We start from the raw sequence: 26,112 nt of genomic DNA on the forward strand, positions 1-26,112 counted from the left end.
TTCTGCCCAGAAATGGGTCATTTGTCTCTGTGGTGCTTTTATTGCAACTCACCAAACTTACCTCTCCCTTGTTCCAGGCACATAGAATTGTACTTTTCCACTTCTATGAAAGTAGGTGAAAATATGTGACTTGCTTTGGGCATTGAAAAGAGAGAAGAGATGTGTGCCACCTTAAGCTCTAAGAGTCAGTATGCATTTTGGTCACATGGTCACAGGGGAAGCCCTGACCCAGTAATGGGACTTGCGAGTCTGAGTTCCCAAGTGGCTATAGATGAAGAGTTCCCCTGCCAATGCATGCTGGAAATATATGAGCAAGAAGTATACCTCTGTTATGTTATTGAGATTTTGGGGTTATTGCAGAAAAACCTAGCTTATCCTGACTGATACACTCCCCTTTTCTAGAGTTAGAGATTATTAATGTAGAAGGACCGAATAATGAAATGAGAATGTATACATATGTGTAAAACAAACTGCCCAGACCTCTCTCAGGCATAGGTCACTTTCTGTAATCTGTTCCTAATAAATGACCACAGAATTCTCATATTTCTCACACACAAAAGACTAGTTGTAGAAGATGTAAATAGAGGGCAACATTCTAGGCTCACATTATTCCTAATACTTGTGATTTTATTTTTTATTTATTTTTTTAAAATTTTTTTTTCAATGTTTATTTTTGGGACAGAGAATGAACGGGGGAGGGGCAGAGAGAGAGGGAGACACAGAATCGGAAACAGGCTCCAGCCTCTGAGCCATCAGCCCAGAGCCTGATGCGGGGCTCGAACTCACAGACTGCGAGATCGTGACCTGGCTGAATTCGGACGCTTAACCCACTGCGCCACCCAGGCGCCCCAATACTTGTGATTTTAGAAGATACATTTTGTCACTTCTCCCTCCAATCCATGAAAAAGCACAACTGGCCCTGCTCAGATCATACACCCATCCCACTGGGGAAGGGGAAGCCACGTGACTGACCATCAACCCACCTCTACCCCAAGACAGGGAGGAGCACTACCCCAAAGGGAAGACCTGGGTTTAACTGCCAGAAAGAAGGAATGCTGGGCAGGCTGAAACAAAGTTATCTACTTAGTCAAAACAAACTTAGATTTAGAACCCTGGTTTTACTGCTCATTAGCTGTGTATGAACAAACCTGGACACCATTGAATCTGCCCACACATAAAGTGGGGATAGTACTTTGCAGACTGGCTTGAGGACTATAAATAATGTACAAGAGTCTAGTACTACACCTGGTACCCAATAGGTCCTCAATAAATGGTAACTTAATTTTTTTTTTATTATTTTGAGAGATAGACAGAATGTGAGTGGGGGAGGGGCAGAGAGAGAGGGAGGCACAGAATCTGAAGCAGGCTCCAGGCTCTGAGCTGTCAGCACAGAGACTGATGCGGGGCTCAAACCCATGAACCATGAGGTCATGACCTTAGCTGAAGTTGGGCACTTAACTGACTGAGCCACCCAGGTGTCCCAATAAATGGTAACTTTTAAAAGCCAAATGGTAAAGATTTCTTAACTTTTAATTTTTTGAGTCCCAACACCCAAAGATCAAAGGCTAGGAAAAGGAATCTGTAGCCATAATGAATCCAATATGAAACAAAGTATGTTACAAATAATAGAGTTTTCATTTAAGGGTAACGTGTTTACAAGTTTCAGTAAGCTTTTAATGCTCACCTTTAGACTCAGCTATTTCCTTTTGTAATCTGTACACACAAGGCACAGAGCAGTGAGGGAGGCCAAGCCCAGCTAGTGTCACTCTGTGGAAGCAGTAAGGTAACAAGAATGCCCACGAGTCCTGGCTTCAGACTCTGCTCCAAGCATCCCTCTATTGCTCAAAGGTGACTCAGAGCTCAGGGTTTTTTTTTCATAGCCCCACAACACATTTAAATGAATACCATTCAGTGCTGAACCTTCATACTCAAACTTTTTTGTGTGTTTTTGCCATCAACATATCCTGCCTTAGAAGTCTACAATCTGCTTTATACCAGGGAATATGTTCAAAGGTGTTTTAGCTGCCCTTGGTTTAGTCATCAAACATTTACTAAGTGCATGCTGGGTGGTTGGTGCCAAGAAGACAGAGATGGTCAAGTTTAATCAAGGGGCATAGATGTGCCCCTTGGTCTGTCTTCAGGTGAGACAGATATAGGGACTGGGTGTGATGAATCTGTACAGGGATCCCTAATCAGGGATCAGGAAAAGAATCACAAGGATATGAGCTGAATCTTGGGGGGGGGGGGTAAAGTTGAGAATGCACCAGAGACGAGGGGAGAGAGGCATTCTAGGCAATGGTACAAGCAAATGAGAAGAAATGGATATTAATAGCTGCACAGGATGCACTTTAATGTTGCTGAAGTGGGTTGGGTGTTGTAGGAAATGAGGCTAGAGAAGTGGTCGGGCAAGATCATGAAGGGACCATGGAGGTGGGGGTACAGCATGTTAGAAGGACAGATTACTCTGGAAGCTGTACACATGGTGGATCAAATCGGTGGTTCTTCGTCTCTTGAGTCATAGCCTTCTTTAAGAACCCGAAAAAAAAGTATAGGCCCTCTCACCGGGGAAAGGCACATACACTTAAACACAAAATGTTGCTTAAAAATTGCCTGGTTAGGAGTAAGGCCGGGGAGCAGATATAACAATTCAGGTGAGACATGAAGAAGCCTGAACTGAATCACAGCAACTGGGACAAAAGAGAGACAGATAGATGTGAGAAACAGAACAATGGTTGAGTGTTACCAACAGATCTTGTCATGAGTTGGCTTTTAGAAATGAGGCTAGGATAACTCCCAGGTTGGTTTGTGATTTAGACAATTGAGTAGAAGGTAGCATCACTCATGGAGAGGAGCAGGCTTCAGAAGAGAGGATGTGTTCAGTTTGGGAAAAGTCAAAAGTGCCTTTAGAACATCCAAATAAAGAAGTTCAGCTGGAAGCTATATATGCCCTTCCTTTTGTGATTCTTATACTGGCTCCATTGCGTGCTCTCTTTAATTACAAGTAGGCTCCCAACTCTCTGTGTAACACTTCTGAATTGAGACAAGCATATCCCCCTCTTGCAGAAAGGGATCCAGATAGGGGAAGAAAGTAAACTGCACACACCCAAAATTATTTCAGTTTTTTTACTAAAAGAATAGACTTTTATTAAGCACTGTAAGTTTCTTTCCATCAGCATTAACAGAACAACAGACCAATTTCCATCACAGAAGAACTCCTGAGACATTTTCATTCCTTTCTGAAACACTTCCAGAAACTCCTGCAGGTTCCCCTAAGAAGCATCCATTCAAACTTACATTAATAAACTATGGAGCTTTTGTGGTGAGGTGGGCCAAAATGGCAGGGAATTTGGAATCTGGGAATGGGAAAGAGAAATACATATTATCCATCCACTAAATACACTGTCAAGAGCACAGGAGAAGAGATATTAACACAGGAAAAAACAATGGAAGAATTTACTTTTGTTAATAACATCATTTATCAGGGAGCACTAAAAATCATTGACTCCTTGCAGTTAAAGTTTCTTTAACCTAGTATGTTATTCTAAAAATAGAATAGAATAGAATAAAATAAAAGGAGGGGAGGTGTCTTCTGGGAAGTAACTAAAATGAAGTCATCAGATTTGGCAGGGTTATGAAAGATTAATAGAATCTGAAATATTTAATTTGCTTCATTTACATGAAAATTCACTAGTCATTAGTTACTACCAACACGGACAAAAGAGCATCTAAAAAGTACAAGGGCAATGTCAAAAGCTGAAATGGGCACCCTAGCACAGGGGGTATTTTACTTTGCTTTTAACTTGGAAAAGATGATTTTGTAAAAAAAAAAATGAATTTATCTTCTTAGAACATCAAAATGACCTCTGACAATATTGAGGGTAATTAGCAGTAATAAGGGAATAAGTGCACTGAGCTCTACCTGCCCCAGCAGACTACTGCAGTAAGCCAAGGGAAAGAAAGTGGAAAGTCAAATTAAAGATGCCAAAGTCACAAGAGGGAGAATAATAGAGAGTGACATACAATGGAACAGTGAAAACTTACCCCCTGCCCTCAAAACCCAAGCATATTTAGGAAATATGCATTAGGAAGTGAACAAGTAACAATGATTAAACCTTAGTAGAATTACACTAGCTACTTTAAACTGTGGTCTACTTGTGTTGTCATTTCAAAGGAAGTGGGGGTCTTAGAGACTGAAAGGGTAGCACTGACATGCCCACACAAGCCTTCTAAGGTTCCAACGGACTGGATCACTATAACCAAACAGTTACTTCCACATTCTTCCTACCCTACATAAGCATTCCTCCCCCCACCCCCCACCCCCACCTTAACCACCCTCCCTAATGCCTTGTCTGGCTGTTTTTCTCAGTGATCAAAAAAAGTTCATGTGACTTGGCCAATGATGCCAGAAAATCAAGATGGAGACAAAAATCAAATGTCACTGGCCAAACCAAGTGCTATTTTTGGGCTTTAAAGTCTACCTGAAGTCCTCCTGGCTCAGAATGAAAATGATGCAAGTGAGCAAAAGTTTGTCAGGCCTGATTCAGGCCAGACTGGCCACTGAATAAGGGTGGGAATTTTAGGCTGACCCCAAGACAGGCCAGCAGAAATCAAGATGCCAAGTCCTTGGGAGTCAGTGGCTATATACGACCAGGGTTGCTTTTGCTTGTGGCCCTACAAGGTCAAGGGGTTGTTTCTGGGGGTTCCTATATGACTATGTTCAAGAGAGGCACACACATCATAGTCATAAATGGAGCCTCAAGTAAAGGATGACAGTCTCTTCAAATGGTACTAGCAGCAAAGATCAGACCCACCTTCCCCAATTTGTCCTCAGGTAAGAAAAAGTTCATCTTCCAGTAATGAACCTTAGCCTTTCTGGCTTCAAAACTGTAGATTTTGGTAGATGAATTAAAATACAGGAATATGGCCCTTTATGGTTCTTTATTATGACCTTCCAAACCCAAAATGCTGAATCCAAATAAAAATCAAGGTTGGAAGTGAGCCACTTATTTCACTCTTGGCCAGGTTAGGAGAAAGCAGAGGGGTGTGAAAGGGAGAAAAGCAAGCCTTTTGGCAAACTGGAATCACCCCTGTCAAAGCAGCAATTTTACTTCTCACAGTGAATGCCTACAAAATAAATTTTCTTAAGGCTGTGAGAGTTAACAATACTGTCACTTGATTGTGTCGAATAGATTCAAGATGCATAGAAATGGCAACTGAAGAAAATACCTTTCCATATAACTCCAAGTACTTCCTATTAGAAAATGGTGTCTATATATTTAATTTAACTCAGCTCAGTAATTCTGGTTATTTTTAGAGATTCAAAGGATCCCTCCCTCTTTGGCTCCAGAAAGAAATTTCCAAGCTGTCTAAGTTCAGTACCGAATCCCTCTCTTGCTGGACATAGAAATCCTAACCTTCAAGATTTTTGTGAAAGTCTGAGCAGGCCCAAGAGAAGGGGGGGGGGCAAATTAAAGGAGCAAATTCCAAAGAGGAGGCTTTTGTACACTTTGTTTCTGGTTATATCTTGCTAGGTGTTCACTTTTGTCATCTTGCTTTGGTTTATGTAAGAAGTGTCTGGGCAGGGGGAGAGACATTCTAAGGGCTCCCTCCCCCTACAAGTTGTAGGTTCTCTTAAACTGGGCTAGACTAGGATTAAACAGTCTGAGACTGTTTTCAATCTCTCATGATGAGCTCATTGTAAGTGGGCAGTAAGCAAACAGACTTTTGGTTGTCTGGAAAATAATCACCAAGGACTTACTGTGGGTTAAGGTGCATGGGGTTTTTCAAAAAGAGAGAGAAATCCTGCTAGAAGTCTAGTCAGTTGAATTCCTGTAGACATGGTACTTCTTGGGCAAGAGTATCACAAAGCCCAAAAGGAGATGTGTGAGGCTGAAAGCCTCAATTCCTGAATGAAGACACAATGCTAATCTGTTGTAAGCCATGTTCCCATCCCTCATACTTAAGCTGCTGAGGAGGGAAACTGGAAATGCAAGGTTGCCTCAAGAGTATCTCTGGCAGGGAAGAACAGCTTTTTTGTCCTGGGCAGATTCTGGCCTCATCAGGGGCTGGGAACCTTTACAGAGTACCCCCAAAGGCCTGGGCCAGAGTCCTCTGAAGTCTTCCTTGCAAAGCAAATGAAAAGATCCAGTAGTCAAAATGTCAATGAACAAATAAAACAATCTAGGCATGTAAAACCAAATTGTCGATTTCCTCACACTTCCCTACCCCATCTTTCCAATGCTAGTTCTCTCTCCTTCAGGGATTCATGGCAATCAATTCTAGCCTGAGGTCGGTTTGACCCAGAAGCTCCAGATGAGATTTCCTCCAAATTAACTGCAAGCCCTGGTAATCACCTCCCATCCCCCTTCTCTCTCTGAACTAGGCTGCTCTAGCAGAAGGAAATGCCCAAATATTCCCCACCCCATTCCAACCTTCTTGTTCACTATATGGGATGTGAGGACTCCGTTCAAGATTAAACTTGTGACAACCCAACTGTTTGTTGTTCTGAACGGGCAATCTCTGGAAAGTACTTTTTTGTCTGCTTTAGAGAAGCCCATCTTCTCATAACCGATGGGCTGTGACTCAGTAAGGATTTTAAAGTGTGGTCTTTTGAAACCCACCACTCCATAGCAGTGGAAGCATTTCTGGGAAATTCAGCAAATCTTCTGGGACATCACCATGTATGTAGGTACGTGTGCACGCACACACATACACACACACACACATATATTTATATATATAAAATATGTATAGATAAATAGATCTGTCTCTTTATATAAAGGGTATGTGTATGCATATAGATACACACATTCATATATACATACACCCACACGCCCATACCCAAACACACACACGCACACACACGCACACACCATCTTTTGAGTTCCTTTTCGTACTCAGTTTCATTACATTGATTCCCACCCTTTCAGGGTGTGGGCAGCAGGGAGTGGGTGAACTGCACCACATCTTCTATTTTACAAACAATGCATTAGTTCAGAGGCAGGAAAAATCTGCCCGTACTTTTCTGACTCACTTGAATCCCCCAGTACAAAGGCCATTGGTAGTTTTTTTTTTAAAGTGTATAAAATAAAAAATAAAATAAAATAAAATAAAATAACCAATACTATTTCACTTCCCTGAAAACATTTACCTATCTGATTGTCAGGCCAGAGTTAGAGGCGGTTGTATAAAATCCTGGGTTAGGTGAATGAGGGGAAAGAACGAGAGGAAGGCAGATACTGATTATATACCAAGGTCTCACGAATTCATACAGAAAAAAGCAAGGTAGGAAGCCACAGACAGCAGTCCCTGCCATCCCACAAGTTTTGTAAAGAGTAACATGATGAAGACTCAGAAAACCAAAGCTGGAGCTTTTCTATAGGGCCTTACATGATGACACCAGATTTCTGACAGACACTGCCTTACTACACTCCCAGGGGAGGCAAAGAGAATACTGGCATTACATATTCTACTTGAGAATAGGACCTAGTCCTGTTGCCATTCATCTTTTACCAGAGCTTCCCCAGAAGCAGACCACGAAGTCTGGAGGTCAGAAAAAGACAGGGAAAGGGAAAAGATGAATACAATAGGATGTCCCAACAAAATCTTGGATAAATCTAGGGTAAGCATTTATGTCTTCCTCTAACTTGGGCCTACAATCAGAAAGGTAAAGGTTTTCCTCTCTTCCTGATCTGCTGAAGCCATCTTCTGCTCATTATTCCTCCTTCTGTTGTGCCACAGTTCCTAGCTTTTGCTCTCGTAAGCGGCTCTTCTCCCCATTCTTCACAGGGAAGTAGCGGTTACCATTAGTACACACGTTGCTGTCTCTGGATAAGGCACACTGTGATGGAGCTGGAAGATGATGATCACTCTTCTCTTCCTTGATCAATGTGCCATTGTTTCCATTTACCTGTGAGTGGGACCGACCCTGATGAGGCTCTAGAGATTTAGAAACTCCATCTGAAGTGCTCTGTCAAAAACAGATATATTCAGTTGAAATGGTAATCCCAGACTGACAGTTCCCAAGCATGTTCGTAAGCTAGCTTGCAGAAGCTGCTTCAGTTCTTCAAAAACATCAGAAAGCCCAAAGCCTGTAAACACCTAGTAAAGTGTGCTCTGATAACTGTCCTGAGAACTTAGGGTGACCACAGATGGATTTGACTGAAACTCAATGGCTGAGACAACAACATAATGACATAGACATCATTTATAAAGCTTTACAATGTATTTTTCTAATACTAGTCAGAACCCTAAATGGTAGATATTATGCACCATTTACAGATGAGGGAGCTGAGGCTCAGAAAGATTAAAGTACATTGCTCAAGGACACTCAGATAGAATGAAGTAGGGGGCGCCTGGGTGGCTCAGTTGGTTAAGTGTCCAACCCTTGATTTGGACTCAGGTCATGATCTCACGGTTCGTGAGATGGACAGCACCACTGTCCAGGGATGATGCTTTAGCTAAAAACAAAGTCAACATGAGAACTTCCTTGGACAGGCTACCTCTGGAGTAGATAACAGTATCCCCAGTAATCTTAGCAATGAGAAACTTATGATCATCCACAATCCCTTCTTTTCCCTTAGTTTCTTCATGTGTAAAAAAAATAATAATAACAGTACCTATTTTTTACATTCCTATAAGGATTCAATGAGACACTCCATGTAAAGCACTTAGAATGTGATGTGCCTGGCACCCTGTAAGAACTCAATAAATGCTAGCTAATATTATTGTTTTGATTCCATGTCCCCAAGCAAACTTCTGATATCATGGCTTCCCTTACAGCTTACACTTACATGAAGAAAGCTCTGGTAGAAATGGTTAAGAGCATATGCATTAGAGTCAGCCAGACCTAAGTCTGAGTCTTGTCTCTAACAATTAGAGTTGTTATACTGTAGTAGAATCAGGACAATCAGGACAGGACAGGATTTTGGAATCGTCAGCTCAGGCTGGAATGGCAACTTGGATGTTGACTTGATGGATAATTTTGGGTAAGATGTTTCATCCCTCTGAGCCTCAGTTTCCTCTGTTTAAAATGGAGAATCCTGTGGTGCCTGGGTTGCTCAGCTGGTTAACTGTCCAACTCTTGATATGGGCTCAGGTCATGATATTTGGGGAGAGGGGTATGTCTAATGAACATCAGTGGAAACTGTTATAGTTCACGGTGTACATTAGAGGACAGTTTAAGACCATTTTGAGCCATCAGGAATAAGCAAAATGGCAACAACTCCTTCTTTCTCATATTCAGCAAAGGCCAAAGTCCAATTTTCTAAGCATCTCTGGTAGAAAGCCCTCAGAAAACCCTGAGAAGCTGGCAATCCCACTGTTAACTTCACTTTGGCCCCTTTTCTGGCTGCATGTAGCACATACTATGCTAGGTACAGGTGTTCAGGACACAGTACCTGGTTTCTATCCTGTGGCTTCACTCAGGGATAAAGATGACACTCTGCAGCACTGTGGGAACAGTGTGGGCAGTTAACACTCACTAACTCACAGCTAGAGAGCGAGGGAATGAAATCAAATGCTGGGAGTAGCTAGGAAAACTCACAGTTTTCTGGCCTGATCTGATCATTTGCAAGTTAGCTGAAAAGACAAGATGTATCAAACAGAAGGTAGATAATCTCAGAACCGTGCTTACTTGTTTATTTCCTTTTTTGTGTCCTTTGGATCCTCTACCAGTCTGTTCTTTTCCATGCCTGTAGAAAGTGAGGGGAAAAGTGATCCTGAGGAATATATAAAGCCCACATTTTCACTTAATTAATCACCTCCTCTAGGAAGTTTGACCCTCTTATGGAAAGTTAGTCAATGCCTCTTACCTTAATGGAAGTATTCAATAGGTGGATATTTTCCCAATAGCACCTTGATTAACACTAGCTCATACCAACCTATTGGAATACATACCCTTTTCCTGGCCCACCAACCGAGACCACTTGCATGCCAAAAGAGCCTCGGCCCCTGGAGGACCTGCTGCCAGCCCACTGGCCCACAACCATCCCAGCAATCTCCAGTTTTCCTCCTTGAGGAGGGATTGGATGGAGACCTGGAGAGATAGGAAGAAGGAAGTAATGAATGCTAAGTGCAAGGTAGGATAAGAAGTGGAAACAAAGATCCTACAGCCCACCTGTGGGCTTATTTCCATTTCTCTGTGATAAACACTCTGTCATAACAACAAAGGTTCATGGTGGAAACAAATTTAGGGACAGGGGGTTGAAGCTCTGTACACATCCACTTTATTTTTTTAAATGTTTGTTTGTTTGTTTGTTTATAGAGCAAGTGCGTGCACAAATGGGGAAGGGGCAGAGAGAGAGGGAGAGACAGAATCCCAAGCAGGCTCTGCACTGTCAGCGCAGAGTCCAATGTAGGGCTTGAGCTCATGAACTGTGAGATCATGGCCTGAGCCGAAATCAAGAGTAGGATGCTTAACAGGTTGAGCCACCCAGGTGCCCTGTGTACACATCTACTTTAGCAAGTGGGGTATGGACAATTCATTTTTTTGCTACAGGGCCTGGCACATAGTAGCTATTCAATAGTTGCTGAAAGAATGAATGTCCTAAAATCTAGTTATTAGAAAATTATAAGCCAAATGCCACTTCTATTTTCCTTTCTTTTTTCTTTGCATTAAAGTTTAGTTGACACATAATGTTACATTAGTTTCAGGTGTACAACCTAGTGCTTCGACAACTCTGTAGTTATGCTGTGCTCACCACAGTACAGCTACCATCTGTCACCATTCAATGCTATTACAATACCATTGACCTTATTCCCTATGCCGTGCCTTTCATTCCTGTGACTTACTCATTCCATAACTCATTCCACTCTCCTTCACCCATTTTGCCCATCCCCTCAACGTTCCTCCCCTAAGGCAACCATAAGTTCCTTCTCTGTTTATGGGTCTGGATTCTGCTTTTTGTTTATTCATTTGGACCAAAACCACTTTTCTTTTTCTTTTTAAGCTTTTATTCAAATTTCAGTTAGTTAATATTAAAGTGGGCCTAAACCATTTTTGATTCAAATATGTATCACTACACAATGGAGGATCAGCCAAACCAGCAAACTGAACTGAAAATAATGAAACTAAACTGAAAGTAATCTATAATTAATAAGCAAGAATAGCAACAGTTGAAAACCAGAACCAATTCAAGACAAGATAGCATATCTCTTTAAAACAGGAAATTCCAACTCAGTCTGTATGAGCTCACAAGCACAGTAGAGCTTTGTAATTTGGCATAAAAGGAAGCCTTCATAGAATCCACAGTTCTAGTAAACCTTTAATTTTAGTTTATGGAAAAAAAGCAAATGTTAATAACCCTCTACTCATTTAGCCAGTTGTCAGTAAAGAGCCCTTCATTCATATAACAAGTGTCTAAGGTACCAGGGTACTAGCCAGTTCTAAGAGGGCTAGAAAGACTTGCCTTTGGGGATCTTACTGTGGCCTTTGAGGAGGCAGAAGGCTCTTCATGAACCACCAGTAACTGGAGACTAGGCATCACTGGGAGCTGGGACAATGGCAAGGATCTCCTGAGAACTTAGCCTTAATTAAAGCTGTCTTCTGAGACACAATAAAATCACATGCAAAGAATGGGAACAAAGATCTGTAAAGTCAGCTTCAAGGAATGGACTGAATGGCTGGCTCCCTGGTTTGTAAAACTTGATCATTACCTGACTGAACAGAGCAAACATCCACATTGCTCGTCCAAGTAGAGCCTTGAACTAAATATGCATACTGAATTTTATGACCCTAGATAAACTTCCAGCTTTATTTTTTTTAAGTAGGTTTCACGCCCAGGGTGGAGCCCAACACAGGGCTTGAACTCACGACCCTGAGATCAAGACCTGAGCTAAGAATCAGACACTTAACAGATTGAGCCCCCCAAGAACCTCCCCAGCTTTATTATTTTTAAAATGATGAACAATGGACAACAAATACCTTGAACCATAGCAATGACATTCCCACCTGATCACAGAACCTTGATACTTCATGTCAAAATGTCCCTATTAAAAAATCCTGTTTCACCAAGGTTGAGTTATTAGGATCAGTATCTTTGTTTCAGGCACAGTATTGAGCCTGATATATATGAAACTGCTGATTCTGTGACTGGTACTAACTACCAGATGGGTTATTATGAAATAGATTGAGGATGACAAATACATCACTCATAGGTACTGACCTGTGAATCCCCGGCTCCTTCCTTGATGGGGAGGTGGCATTGAGCCCATGGCTCGGGAATAAAGTGAAACAGGGTAGAGAGGGGGCACCATGGGAGGCACAAAAGTAGGTGACGGAAGTAGAGCGGAAGGTGGTGGATGGTTCATGTTGACTCCTTCAAGGATACTCTGTCTCATCTTTTCCACTTTGGTTGCCAGATCAGCCTTCAAATGAAGAACAGAATTAATAACAGCAGCTGCCATTTTTTTTAACGTCTTTGTTTCAGGCACAGTATTGGGCACTCTAGGGACAGTCTCACAAATCTATTCCCATTAAGAAAACTGAGGTCTGGAGTTAAATGGCTCAAGGAGTCATACTCAGGGAAACCTGTCTGGCACCAAAGACCCACTTTTTGCATGACACCAAACTACCACACTAGCTCTGACCGAGGCCTTGTGAGGCACATTGACTAGGTCAAGGGAGACAAATATAACAATAAGTATTTACTGATGGTCTGTCACACGACCAGAAATAGGTTAGGTTATTTTTTAAGGTGGATAGAACAGAGTTAGGTGAAAGAATAAAACCTGACATGCACAAAGTTTTTTAACCTTCTCCCCCATACCCAAGATCAGAGACCATGACCTCTGTCCAGGAGAAGCCCATGCCTCTAGTCCAGAGATCAGCAAACCTGTTCTGAAAAGGGCCAGGATTTGTAGGCCATATGGTCTCTGTCACAACTATACAACTCTGCTGTTGTGGTGGGAAAGCAGTCATAAGCAATATGTAAATGAATGGATGTGGCTGTGTTCCAATAAAACCTTATTGGAATAAAAATTTCAAGGTTTTCAGTTTTGAGGTATTTTGCCACCCCCTGCTCTAGTCCCTCAGCTTATTCCCCCCAAGTGGATAAAGGAGTAAGTAAGGGTTCCTTTCCCTGTCTTTCCTAAGGTTTCATTGTAAAGAATCCCCTGCTTCTACTCTGTCATCTACTTTACTATTCTCTTCTAGTTCCAAACATAGTTCCTTTACAAAGGTTATCACCATTTGCAGAAGTGACTTACAGTTTTTGCAAATAAGGGAAATGAAATCCTAAGAATTGCAGGAAAGTCCTATTCCATGGGAAGGAAATACTCAGATAAGAAAACAATAGGAAAATTTGGTGTTCATAAAAAACACTTTCCAACGTATGGTTTTATAACATGGACATATCAGACTCTGGGGCTTTGGGATTATCCTTGACCCAGTTAGGTTAATGTCACACATTCCCCTACTTCTGCTACCTTCCTCTCCAATGTCTCTGTTCCTTTCCACCCTCTGCCCATTCATCCCCACAGTGGATCAGAGATGGCTCTTAGCAGCTGCCCAACATAAAGGTACCTGGCCATCACAGAGCTCAACCAGGGATACTCGCTCTCGGCCTGCTTTAATCAACTTGCTCTGGAACAGCTTGCCATCAAAGTAAATCCAGGGGCAGCAGTGCTCCCACGGGACTGGCTGGCCACAGGCATCATTGGCAAACAGAGCTGTGTCGACCCCACTCATGAAGAGGGCAGCAAGCTGGATCCCTCGGGCATCCAGTTTCTCAATCTGAAACCACCACAGAGGAAAAACTACTATTAAAAACTGTTACTGGTTACATCTACTCTTGTTCCTGTTATTCTGATTATTCAAATTAAACTTGAGCGTGTTGCCTCTTAATATAGACATTTGAGTGCACAAGCAGCTTCTATCCATGTCACTCCCTGACACAGTTTGAAAGATACTCATTACAAAAAAAAAGACATCAGCTTTAAAACTTCAAAAAGGCACCAACCATTTTGTTTTTACCTGTCAAGTTAGAAAAAATTTAAAAATCCAAAGAGAAAAAGAACACCCAGTGCTGATAAGGATGAAATAAATGGGCACATTCATATAAAGCTGATGAAAAATGTACATTACAATTAAGCAGTATGTGAATAACCCTGAAAAATATTCACATTTCTTGACTCAGTAATCCTACTTTCATGAATCTATTCTAAGGAAGTAGAGCTATGAATAAAACTCTATGCATAAAGATTTTAATTGTAATGTTACATCTAATAGGGGAAAACTAGAAACCAAATGGCCAACATTATAATAATTAGCTGATACATGCATATAATAAATTTCTTAAACTTTTTTAAGACATAGAAAATATGTGCTATGTTAAGTTTAAAAACACAATATGTAATCACATACACAATACCTCAACTGTGTAGAAAATATTTATATTTATTATCTCAAGTTGGCATGGTAGATGGCTTCAACAGGAAAAGGAGAAATACTTGCAAGTCCCCTCCTACATGTGATCTGGAGACAGTAACTGCCCTAGGGCCAAGCAATATTATACTTACTGTAAGGAGGAACCAACACTGTTTTTCTTAGACTGTTTTTGTCTTTCCCTTAGTTAACCTCACTTAAAGGAAGATTCTGTTAGCTTTATTGGGCCAGATCTTTTCCACGTTTATCCTAGGGCCTCAAAAAACCATGGCCACTGAAGTCAGGAGAGGGGTGTTCTGCATTAATAGCTAGTATTATTGGATTCTGTGTACTTAAGATATGCAAGACACTGTTCTAGGTGTTTTGCATGGATTATTTACTTTATTTAATATCCCTACAAGTAAGGAAACTGAAGCAAGAGAGGTTAAGCAACCTGCCTCAGATCACACAGCTAGGATGCAATGAAGCCGAGATTCAAACCCAAGGCAGACTGGCTTCAGAGCCTACCTTTTAAACTACCGTGTTCTGGGGCCCCTGGGTGGCTCAGTTGGATAAACGTCCGACTTCGGCTCAGGTCATGATCTCACAGTTTGTGGTTCGAGCCCTGTGTCGGGCTCTGTGCTGATAGCTCAGAGCCTGGAGCCTGCTTCGGAATCTGTGTCTCCCTCTCTCTCTGCCCCTCTCCTGCTCGAGCTCTGTCTCTGTCTCAAAAATAAATAAACTTGAAAAAAAATTAAACTACTATGTTCTACTGCGTTCAGTTAGATGGTGGATTTGCTTTCTTCTTCCTTATGTTCTTCTAGACTTCTCTCTAAAATCCAATAAATATTACTAAAAAGGCAGGCATTTACTCAGAGACAAACTCAGGACACAAGGAAGAATCCCCTGTAGTGTATCTTGCAAGAGTCAGAAACCTTACCATAGTTTGTGGCCACAACTTATTTGTAATGTATAATATCCATCTTTTCTGTCCATTCTCACCTATCAGTATGGGAGCAGTGGTGCAGGTACCTCTTGGTTTTATCAATAAACATACATGATTGGCTAAAGTAAATCAAACATTTGTCTGTAGAACTTACTCTTCTCCTCAGCACCAGGGGAAAAAAAAAGACCAAAAGGAAAGCATTGAGCTCATAAAAGAAAGATTTTAAGTTAGGTTAAATCAAATCACCTTGAGTTCTTGAAGTTGATCTGGCTCATAAAGCTGGGTAGATACTGCCTGTGCAAGGAAAGTGTCTAGCTCATGGCGATGCAGGATTCGGCCACCAGGCCACTGAACCATGTATCTAGAAAATAAAAGCATAATTATTAAGGTAAAAAAGCTCATTTATTCCTTTCACAAACACTTATTAAGCTAAGAACCTATCACGGGCCAGGTTTTGACAATTTCAGTAGAATAAAGTTAAAGCATCTTCGCCTTTGGTTATTGCGGTCTAGGTGGTAGAGGAGACAGGCATGTGCCTCAACAATGACAGGAGAGTGTGATAAGTACCAAGATAGAAGAATGTACAGGGTGCTACAAGAGCACAGGAGAGGGCTAGGCTAAAGGAGTGAGGGAGGGTATCCTGAAAAAATAGCAGGAGCTGGGTTTCAAAGGGCCTGTAGAAATTAGTAAAAAAAAAAAAAAAAAAAAGCGGGGAAGGATGTTCTAGTTGAGGGAACAGTATATGTGAAGGCATAGAGGTGTGGAGTTCAGTATGATATAGTAGGTTCCATAACTCAAAAAGATATCTGCACCCTCATGTTCACTACAGCAGCATTTACAATAGTTAAGACATGGAAACTACCTAAGTGTCCACTGATGGATGAGTGGATAAAGCAGTTGTGGTATATATACAAATACAACGAATATTATTCAACCATAAAAAATGAGGAAGTCCTATCATTTGCAGTAATATGGAGGAACGTGGAGACATCATGCTAAGTGAAATAAGTCAGACAGAGAAAGACAAATACTGCGTGATCTCACTTACAAGTAGAATCTTAAAAAAAACAACTCATAGAAAAAGAGATCAGAGTTGTAGTTACCAGAGGTGGGAGGGTGGCAGAAGGGGAGGGGGAATTTGAGGAAGGTAGTCAAAAGGTATAAACTTCCAGTTATAAGATAAATGAGTACTGGAGATAATGTACATGACTGTAGTTAGCACTGCTATGTGGTCTATAGAAAAGTTAAGAGAGTAGATTCTAAGAATTCTCATCATAAGGAGAAAGTTTTTCTTTTTCTTTATACCTGTATGAAATGATGGATGTTAACTAAACATTGTGGCAATCATTTCACAATACATGTAAATGAAACCATCATGTTGTATGCCTTAAACTTATACAGTGATGTATATCAATTTTTCTCAATAAAACTAAAAAAAAAAGGTCAGATTATTAAGTGTCTCAAAAACAGTATTAAGGAATTTGGACTTTCATTCTGAAAATACAAGAAGATACTTAGGGATTATCAGCAGGACAGTGATATTGACTGGCTCATAGGGTAAGAGAGAAGAGGCATGTATGCCAGTTGGGAGGCAACTGCAGCAATCTGTGCCTGAAGAGGTATGAACAAAGGCACTGGCTCAGGGGTTGGAGAGGGCCAGGGGACAAAGACAAGAGCTACTGAGTAGATATATCCATAGGATTTGGTCATGCATGTTATGGGAAGGGGGTAAAGAAAAAGGAAGAGCCTAAGATTCCTAGAATTCTGACTTGAGCAGATGGCTAGGTGATAGGGCCATTCCTCAAGATAAGAAATCCATTAATTAAAATAAATAAGTACTCATTGATGAGTATTTGACTTGAATTTCATGAACTGAATATGTCTTACCATTCTAGGCACCAAGATGCAGAAAGAGGAAGAAAGATGAAAAAAATACATCAGTACAAAGTCTATGTCCTTAGCTCCCTGAAAGACCCACAAGACAATGATCATTCATAATTATTGGAGCTGTGTGAGACTTCAGAAAGCTGGCCCTTAAAGCAAGGGATGGTCTTTTCTGAGTGGCACGTGGAATGAATCTGTAGGGACTCTGATCCAGTTACTACTACCAGGAGGCTGTATGATGCCCTGGAAAGAACCTGGCTTTGAATCTCTAACCTGCTGTTTCCTCACCTGGAAAGATCACAACAGCACAGGCAGCCCTACTGCCATTACTCTTTCTTCAAGCCCAGCTGTCATTTCTCTCAACTCCAGGATGTTTCTGGGCCTGCAGAACATGCCAACAAGCCCTGTTGCTTCTTTACAAACTAAGTTCTAGGGGTGCCTGGGTGGCTCAGGTCGTGATCTCAGGCTCATGAGTTCAAGCCCCACATTGGGCTCTCTGCTGTCTGTGGGCAGAGCCCGCTTCAGATCATCTGTCCCGCACCGACCACCCCCCCTTTTGCCTCTTGTGTGCATGTGCACTCTCTCCCTCAAAAAACAAAAACAAAAACAAAAAACACTTAAAACAAACAAACAAACAAACAAACAAACAAAGTTCTAAATGACTGACCTTTCCAGGAGGTATCTTTCTGGGCCACACAGAAAGAACAGTTTATACCCTCCTCCCTGCCCATACATTCTCCATGTGGAAAATTTATTCATACTTTATAATCTATTTTATACTTTTTGATGCTGTATTATAAAGTGCACAATTCAGAGTTTATATCTTCTATCCATATAAAATATTTTCCTTTGCCCTCAATGTTTTTTTGCCTTGGGGACTATATTATTTATTAATAATGCTTCTTTCTTGTGATGTATACTTCCTTGATTGATTTACCTTTGCCCATTCTTTTATTTTTAATCTTTCCATCTTATTTTGTTGGCAAAATATGAAGCAAAAATAGACAAAAATGAACTGAAATGCAATTATAGTAGAAGAATTTAGCATACTACCATTAAGCTATGACATGTAAAATGTGCCTTAGATACATTTAAAATCACAGAAGATTTGAAAAATACAATAAATAAGGTTCAAATGCTTGACTGAAAACATATTCAAGAACCCATGTGAGTTCCAATGATATCTAGGGCCTTGTTTGGCCTCATCTATTGTCTTGTTTCTTATTAATATTTATTATAAACTATCTAGCATAGTACATGGCCTAGAGGACATATCAGTAAACATTTATTAGGGGACTGACTGAATGCATCAACCAGGTCATGGAAAAAATCCCCCAAACCAAGAAAAAAACTCAACAAAAATCTTCCAAAGCTGAATTGTACCAGTCACATCCTGATTACTATGAGAGAAAAACTGACTTAAAGGAGCTCCTAAAGGAGTCAAGTGTGGAAGACAGGCAGGATCACTGAAAGACTAATAAAATGAGAAGGATGTAACTTTACAAGTTGAATAGGTTGTTTTGGGTGCTCTAAGGAAACAGTGACTAAATTCACCTGGGAGACTCAGAGAAGGCCTCACAGAGGGGAGAACATTTAATTTCCTAGGGATGTGAGATTTTTTGTTGGTTTGGATTATTCTCATTAATGTTAACTTGCAATTTTTCATGTTTCTCTAACCTTAGTGTGGTGCATGGCAGAATGGATGCTCAAAAAATGTTTGCTGAACAAATGAGGCTATGGCAGGATATTCCAAAGGAAATGCTAGCTCCATCTTTTGGCCAACACTGTTATTCAACCAGCCTCGAATGAATTACGTGAAAGAGAGGACAGTGTCCAAAGAGTCAGAGGCTCATTAATGAGATAACAGGAAATAGTAATTATTAAATCAACCAATATTTAGTAATGCTCATCATGTGTTATTTTTTAAATTATATGATTCCATTGGGGATTAATTTTGTACAACCACAGGAGTACTAATTTCCCATGGAAGTTCCTCAATCTCAATTACAAGACAGCTTTATTACTATTAGTAGTATTTACATTATTATATATACTACACACAAGCATTATATATATATACATGTATATATGTGTATATATATATATATATATATATATATATATTATAGTATATGCAGCAAACTATAAGTTACTCATAGGAACAACATTTACTAAATGCCTCTTGTATTCTAGACACCCTGACATAAACTTTATATACATAGAACACAGTAGCAAAGAATACAGACTTGGGAGCCTGACATACTGGGTTCCAATCTAGGTCCTACTACTTCTTTTCTTTTTTTTTTTTAATGTTTATGTATTTATTGAGAGAAAGAGAGAGAGAGAGAATGAGTGGGGAAGGGGCAAAGAGAGGGAGATAGAGAATTCCAAGTAGACTTCCCACGGCCAGTGTAGAGGCCGATGTAAGGCTTGATCTCGTGAACCATGAGATCATGACCTGAGCTGAAACCAAGAGTTGGACACTCAACAGACTGAGCCACCCAGGTTCCCCTCTACTATTTTTCTATGTGACTCTGGGCAAACACTTTAGTGTCTAGGGGCTTTAGTTCCCTCCCTCATCTCTAAAATGGGGCTAATTTTACCTACCTCTCAAAAGGTTATAATAGGTAAAAGAGAAAATGCATGTAAAAACACCTAACCTAGTGCCTGTCATAGTAGCACTCTTGGTTACCATTGTAACTGAGACAATTATGGTCGAATTCTTCCTTTACTATTTGGTGAAGCCCCCATATCATATATTAAATTCTCATGTACAAAGATCTGTTTCTACTTATTTATTCTATATTTATTTCTCATGCCAGTACAATGCTATTCTACGTTTTAAATGTTTTTTTTTTGGTTGAGTTTAATTTTCTTTTTTTTTTTAATATATGAAATTTATTGTCAAATTGGTTTCCATACAACACTCAGTGCTCATCCCAAAAGATGCCCTCTTCAACACCCATCACCCACCCTGCCCTCCTTCCCACCCCCCATCAACCCTCAGTTTGTTCTCAGTTTTTAAGAGTCTCTTATGCTTTGGCTCTCTCCCACTCTAACTTAAATATGTTTTAAAATATGGTAGTCTCTGCTTTTATCCACTTCTTTTAATTTTTTTTTTAATTTTTTTTTCAACGTTTTTTATTTATTTTTGGGACAGAGAGAAACAGAGCATGAACGGGGGAGGGGCAGAGAGAGAGGGAGACACAGCATCGGAAACAGGCTCCAGGCTCTGAGCCATCAGCCCAGAGCACGATGCGGGGCTCGAACTCACGGACCGCGAGATCGTGACCTGGCTGAAGTCGGACGCTTAACCGACTGCGCCACCCAGGCGCCCCTCCACTTCTTTTAATTTTAAAATAAAATTTATGATTTCATTCTTACTTCAAAAGCTCAAGTTCATTATCATTAAGAAAATGTAAAAAATGCAACAGAAAAGTATAAAGAAAACAAAAGATAAAAACTGAAGTGATTTTTACTCTTACCATTCAGATATTACCACTGTTATGTTTGTTATGATTTTGGCTTTTTTCTTCCTAACCTCTCAAATCTCAATTTTCTCTATTACATTATATATGTATTATATATTGTATATAATGTATATATCTAATAATATACCTAATAATAGTATAGTACAGTATAATATATTAGTATATACATCTAATAATATATCTAATAATATCACTAATTGTATATATTATTTATATAATATATATACTTTTATATATTATAAATATATAATATATATACTTTTTTCACTCATTATACTATGAGAATGCCTCATTCATTAAATACTTTTCAAAAACATTTTTGTTTCATTTTCTTAAAATTTTTTTTTTCATTTGAGTATAGTTGACACAATGTTACATTAGTTTAAGGTATACAACTCAGTGACTTAAGTTTATACATTACGTTCTGCTCACAAGTGTAGCTAACATCTGCCATCATACAAAGCTATGTTTTAATGTTTATTTGAGAGAGAGAGAGAGACAGAGAGAGAGAGAGAGAATCTGAAGCAGGCTCCAGGCTCTGAGTTGTCAGCACAGAACTCATGAACTGTGAGATCATGACCTGAGCTGAAGTCGGATCCTTAAACAACTGAGCCACCCAGGCGCCCCGACAGTACTCAATTTTTAAAATAAATACTTTATTTTGCAAAAATTTTACATATACAGAAACTTATTCTAATTTTTTTTGTTGAGGTATAATTTACATACCATAAAATTCATCCATTGTTAAGTATAGAATTTAATATTTAGTACATTTACAGAGTTGTGCAACTATCATCACAATTGAGTTTTAGAATATTTTCATTGCCCCAGAAAGATCCCTTGTGCTCACATGTAGTCACTCCTCATTCCCACCCTGAAGGCAACCACTTATCTACTTCTATCTCCATAGATTTGCCTTGCTGGACATTTCATACAAATGGAATTTAGTGGTCTTTTGTAATTTGCTTCTTTCCTTAGCATAGTTTTTATTTTAATTCAACTTTTAAGATTGATATTGTTGTAGATTCACATGCAGTTGTAAGGAGTAAAACAGAGGGATCCCTCGAACATTTTACCTAGTTCTCCTAATGGTATTATCTTGCAAAATATAATACAACATCACAGCCAGGATACTGACACTGACCGAGTCAAGATAAAAAACAGTTCCATCACCACAAGGATCCCTCATATTGTCTTTTATAACCACACCCACCCTCTTCCCAATCCATGTTCCTAACTCCTGGAAGTCACTAATCTGTTCTCCATTTCCATAATTCTGTCATTTCAACAATGTCACATAGCATGTAATATTTTGGGACTGGCTTTTTTAACTTAGCATAATTCCCTTAAGATTCATCCAACTTATTGTGTGTTATCTAAAGTTTGTTGCTTTTTATTGGTCAGTAGAATTCCATGGTATGTATGTGCAATACTTGAACAATTCATCTGTTGAAAGACATCGGGGTTGTTTCTAATTTGGGAGTATTAAGGATAAAGATGCTATAAACATTAATGTACAGGTTTCTGTGGGTATATAAAATTTCATTTCTTTGCGATAAATGCCCAAGAGTGCAATTTCTGGGTTGTATAGTTATTTTTAAAGAAACTGATGAATTGGGGATGTCTGGGCGGCTCAGTCAATTAAGCATCTGACTCTTGATCTCAGCTCAGGTCTTGATCTCAGGGTTTTGAGTTCAAGCCCTGCATTGGACCTTCTTAAAAAAAAAACCTGACAAATTGTTTTCCAAAGTGGATGTAGCATTTTACATTTCCAAAACCACCATTTGAATGATCCAGTTTCTCCACATACCCCCAGCATGTGGTATTATCATTACTTCTTATATTAGCCATTCTGATAGCTGTGTAATGATATCTCACTGTGGTTTTAATTTGCATTTCCCTAATGGCTAATGATACTGAACATATTTTCATGTGTTTATTTTATTTGCTATGGTATATCCTCTTTGGAGAAATGTCTATTCATGTATTTTGCCCACATTCTAATTTCATCCTCTTCACATGGGCTTTCTTTCAACTGATAAAAGTATTTTTTTTTTTTTTTTTTTTAAATTTTTTTTTCAACATTTATTTATTTTTGGGACAGAGAGAGACAGAGCATGAACGGGGGAGGGGCAGAGAGAGAGGGAGACACAGAATCGGAAACAGGCTCCAGGCTCTGAGCCATCAGCCCAGAGCCTGACGCGGGGCTCGAACTCACGGACCGCGAGATCGTGACCTGGCTGAAGTCGGACGCTTAACCGACTGCGCCACCCAGGCGCCCCTAAAAGTATTTTTTTAAATGCCATTTATTGAAAATTTTTACATAATCTTTGGGTAATTCAGAATTAGATTAGGCATGTTTCAGAAGCTTCTGAGATTGAGGTCTCCAAACCAATGTGAATAGCTTATGTGATTGGTGGAAGGATTGGGGAACCTCATGATATAGGATGCATAGATGGCTACCGATGAAGACAGAATCCCTTATGGACAGGGACTTTCCTGTAGCATTCAGTCATCATTTTTAAGTTATCTGTCACAAATATTAAACATCTCACCAGACCAACAATAATACCCCTATCGTATTTGCAATTTATTAGTTTCCGTATAGAGAGAACATGGAATTAAAAGTTCTGTAGACCTAGAATCACACTTAATCTGATCCCTTATATTAATAATAATTAAAAGCTAGCATCTCAGTGTCCACACGAATGTCTATCTCTTGCTGATGGAATGCCACCTTCCTCTCACTCACTGTTTGTGATTCAAAGATTGCAGTGAGTGCATCAATCAGAGCATAAAACAAGCCGGAGAGGTGCCTGGCTGGCTCAGTCAGTAGAGCACGCAACTCTTGATCTCAGGGTTATGAGTTTAAGCCCCATATTGAGTGTAGAGATTACTTTTTATAAAAAGCAAGCCAGGAATTCATGGTCCCAGAGAGGTGGAAAAGATTCGCTCCACATAGCAGTAAGTGGCCCAAGTGCTCCACCAGTTCCCAAGCAGAATCAGGCAGGAGCTGCATGCAGGGAGGAGGTAGTAGAGGAGAGGCATGTTCTTCACCCTCTACTACCTCAGATGTTTTCCCGGGTGTTCCAGGCAGGGGAGTTGTTGTCTCCCAATAGGATGGTTAATTCCTTGAGGACAGGACCCCCTCTCTGGCCTCCCTCAAAGCAATTTCCTCCCCAGGTATGAGCACAGAGCAGATCCTTAGTGAAGGAAGGAAGGAAGGAAGGAAGGAAGGAAGGAAGGAAACCACAATGTACAGAGCACCTGCTATGTGCCAAGTACAGAACCAGGAAAACTGTTTCATGTAACCCTCACAACAGTCCTGAGGTAGGCTCATCACCTCTGTTTTACAGATGTGGAAACAGTCTCAGGAGAATATGTCCATGGTGCCACAGCTAGTAAACAGGGGATCATCGATTTGAAAACCCAGGGCTTCTCCCTTCAGAGCTCTTTCTACTGCTTATATAAGCCAAGGATTTGGCAGCAAGTGAGCACTCCAGCTCCCAGACGGCTGGTCTAGAGCTCATGTTTAAGAGGCCCTTAAGCACATGAGGCCAGGAGTCCAGAATCCTGGGTCTAGGAGCCCTGGCTCTACAGCATTACTTTTTTTTAAAATTTAATTTATTTTATTTTATTTTGTTTATTTTTTAATATATGAAATTTATTGTCAAATTGGTTTCCATACAACACTCAGTGCTTATCCCAAAAGATGCCCTCCTCAATGCCCATCACCCACCCTCCCCTTCCTCCCACCCCCCATCAACCCTCAGTTTGTTCTCAGTTTTTAAGAGTCTCTTATGCTTTGGCTCTCTCCCACGCTAACCTCTTTTTTTTTTTTTTCCTTCCTCTCCCCTATGGGTTCCTGTTAAGTTTCTCAGGATCCACATAACAGTGAACACATATGGTATCTGTCTTTCTCTGTATGGCTTATTTCACTTAGCATCACACTCTCCAGTTCCATCTACGTTGCTACAAAGGGCCGTATTTCTTTCTTTCTCATTGCCACGTAGTACTCCATTGTCTACAGCATTACTTTGTGACCACGAGTGAGTCCTTTACGTTCTTTGCATTGGGGGCCAGACCAGTCCAATGTGGTGCTCCACTCAGGGAGGGGGTAGCAAAACTACCCGGAAGCATGTTTGCAGACCATGGTAGTAAGAATTGTCTGGAGACTGACGTTGCTCCCTTGCTGGAGGGGTGCAGGGCATGGTGGTCTGATAAGGAGTTATGATCTGTAAGGGTCTGACTTCTGAGAGTGATTTTAAATTCTGAGGAACCACATCCCCACTCCAGAGGGACATTCCACAATAGGCCCATGAAGGTCAAACAAACTGTCGGGTCAGGATACTTTTAAAGTAGAAAACACCTGAAAGTAATTAGAGAAAGGGGAAAAAAACTACTACTTTAAAGGGGAAAAACAAGATGGCAGTCAGGATGGCATGGGATGGGCATTAACAAGGAAGCAGTGGACATGGTGTGCAAACCCAGCTGCAGGGTAGGGTCAGGCTAGGCTGAGCCTGGACAAATCAGGCTTTTGGCATCTGTCTTGCCTAGTGTCTGCCATGGGGCTGCACTTGCTGCCTCACACAGGGGTAGTGGTTTCCTCAAAAAATAATCTGAGCCTTTAAGTTCAGGCAGACCTTAGAGAATAAATACAGGCAATAAAGGCAGAAAGAAAAACATAATTCAAGTGACTCAAAATCTGCCTGACATGTTTCTCCTCTTCCTCTAAAATCTCCTCCACAGCCCCAGCTCTGTGATGCCCTCTCCGACCCACAGACACAGCAAGTATGTGGCCCCTCCCAAGTGTGCAGGCAGATAGAATGGCAAGTCAGCCTTTCCATACATCCCCCATACACTGAGCAGACCGAATCCCCCTGTCTCTCTCCCACTGAACTGTGAGGAACTGGAGGATTGAGACTTTGCCTTTGTGTCCTTCTAATCTCTATATGGAAATGGCTGTGGGTTCATCAACATCCTTTGCCTATAAGCACCCAGGCTAAGAACACACCAAACCTGCTAGAGTGATAGGCACACCACCTCTCCCAGGGACATGGACCTTGGGGGCAACTTTGCTCTGGAGGAATCGAGCATGTTTCCTATGTCCCAGGCTACTTGCTGGCCCCCCAGAGCCACCCTATACCAGGGCACAATCATAATTTGGGAGAATTTCTCTAACACATGAAATCAATGTCTAGTTACAGATTTCAAGCAATAGAGAGAGCTGGTTTGTGAGAATAGCACCATTCCAGTGCTATTGGGATGCCCTGGTGGGAAAGGTGGATCTTGCATTCACCAGTGTGTGGAAAAGAATGCTAGATATGTGTACATGTGTGTGGTAGGAGGATTTGGGCTCACACGCCTCTGCAGCTACATGGCAGGCTGGACCTGGCTTCTTGCCACTGGGCTCCTGCATCCTGGGGCTT

At 40.7% G+C, this 26,112-nt stretch overlaps 1 protein-coding gene across 1 annotated transcript in view; it reads right to left on the bottom strand.

Moving 5' to 3' along the window:
* Positions 1–4,335: 4,335 nt before the first annotated feature.
* Positions 4,336–26,112, bottom strand: part of FAM120C (family with sequence similarity 120C) — a 113,027-nt gene continuing 91,250 nt past the window's right edge. The window contains exons 11-16 of the mRNA XM_047843804.1: positions 15,555–15,669; positions 13,523–13,732; positions 12,165–12,366; positions 9,898–10,036; positions 9,635–9,692; positions 4,336–7,969 (exon numbers count right to left, since the gene is read on the bottom strand). Coding sequence (XP_047699760.1) covers positions 7,715–7,969; positions 9,635–9,692; positions 9,898–10,036; positions 12,165–12,366; positions 13,523–13,732; positions 15,555–15,669 — 979 coding nt within the window. The 3' untranslated portion in view covers positions 4,336–7,714. The remainder of the gene's footprint in view (positions 7,970–9,634; positions 9,693–9,897; positions 10,037–12,164; positions 12,367–13,522; positions 13,733–15,554; positions 15,670–26,112) is intronic.

This window comes from Prionailurus viverrinus, chromosome X (genome assembly GCF_022837055.1).
Source record: "Prionailurus viverrinus isolate Anna chromosome X, UM_Priviv_1.0, whole genome shotgun sequence".
Taxonomy (NCBI): domain Eukaryota; kingdom Metazoa; phylum Chordata; class Mammalia; order Carnivora; family Felidae; genus Prionailurus; species Prionailurus viverrinus.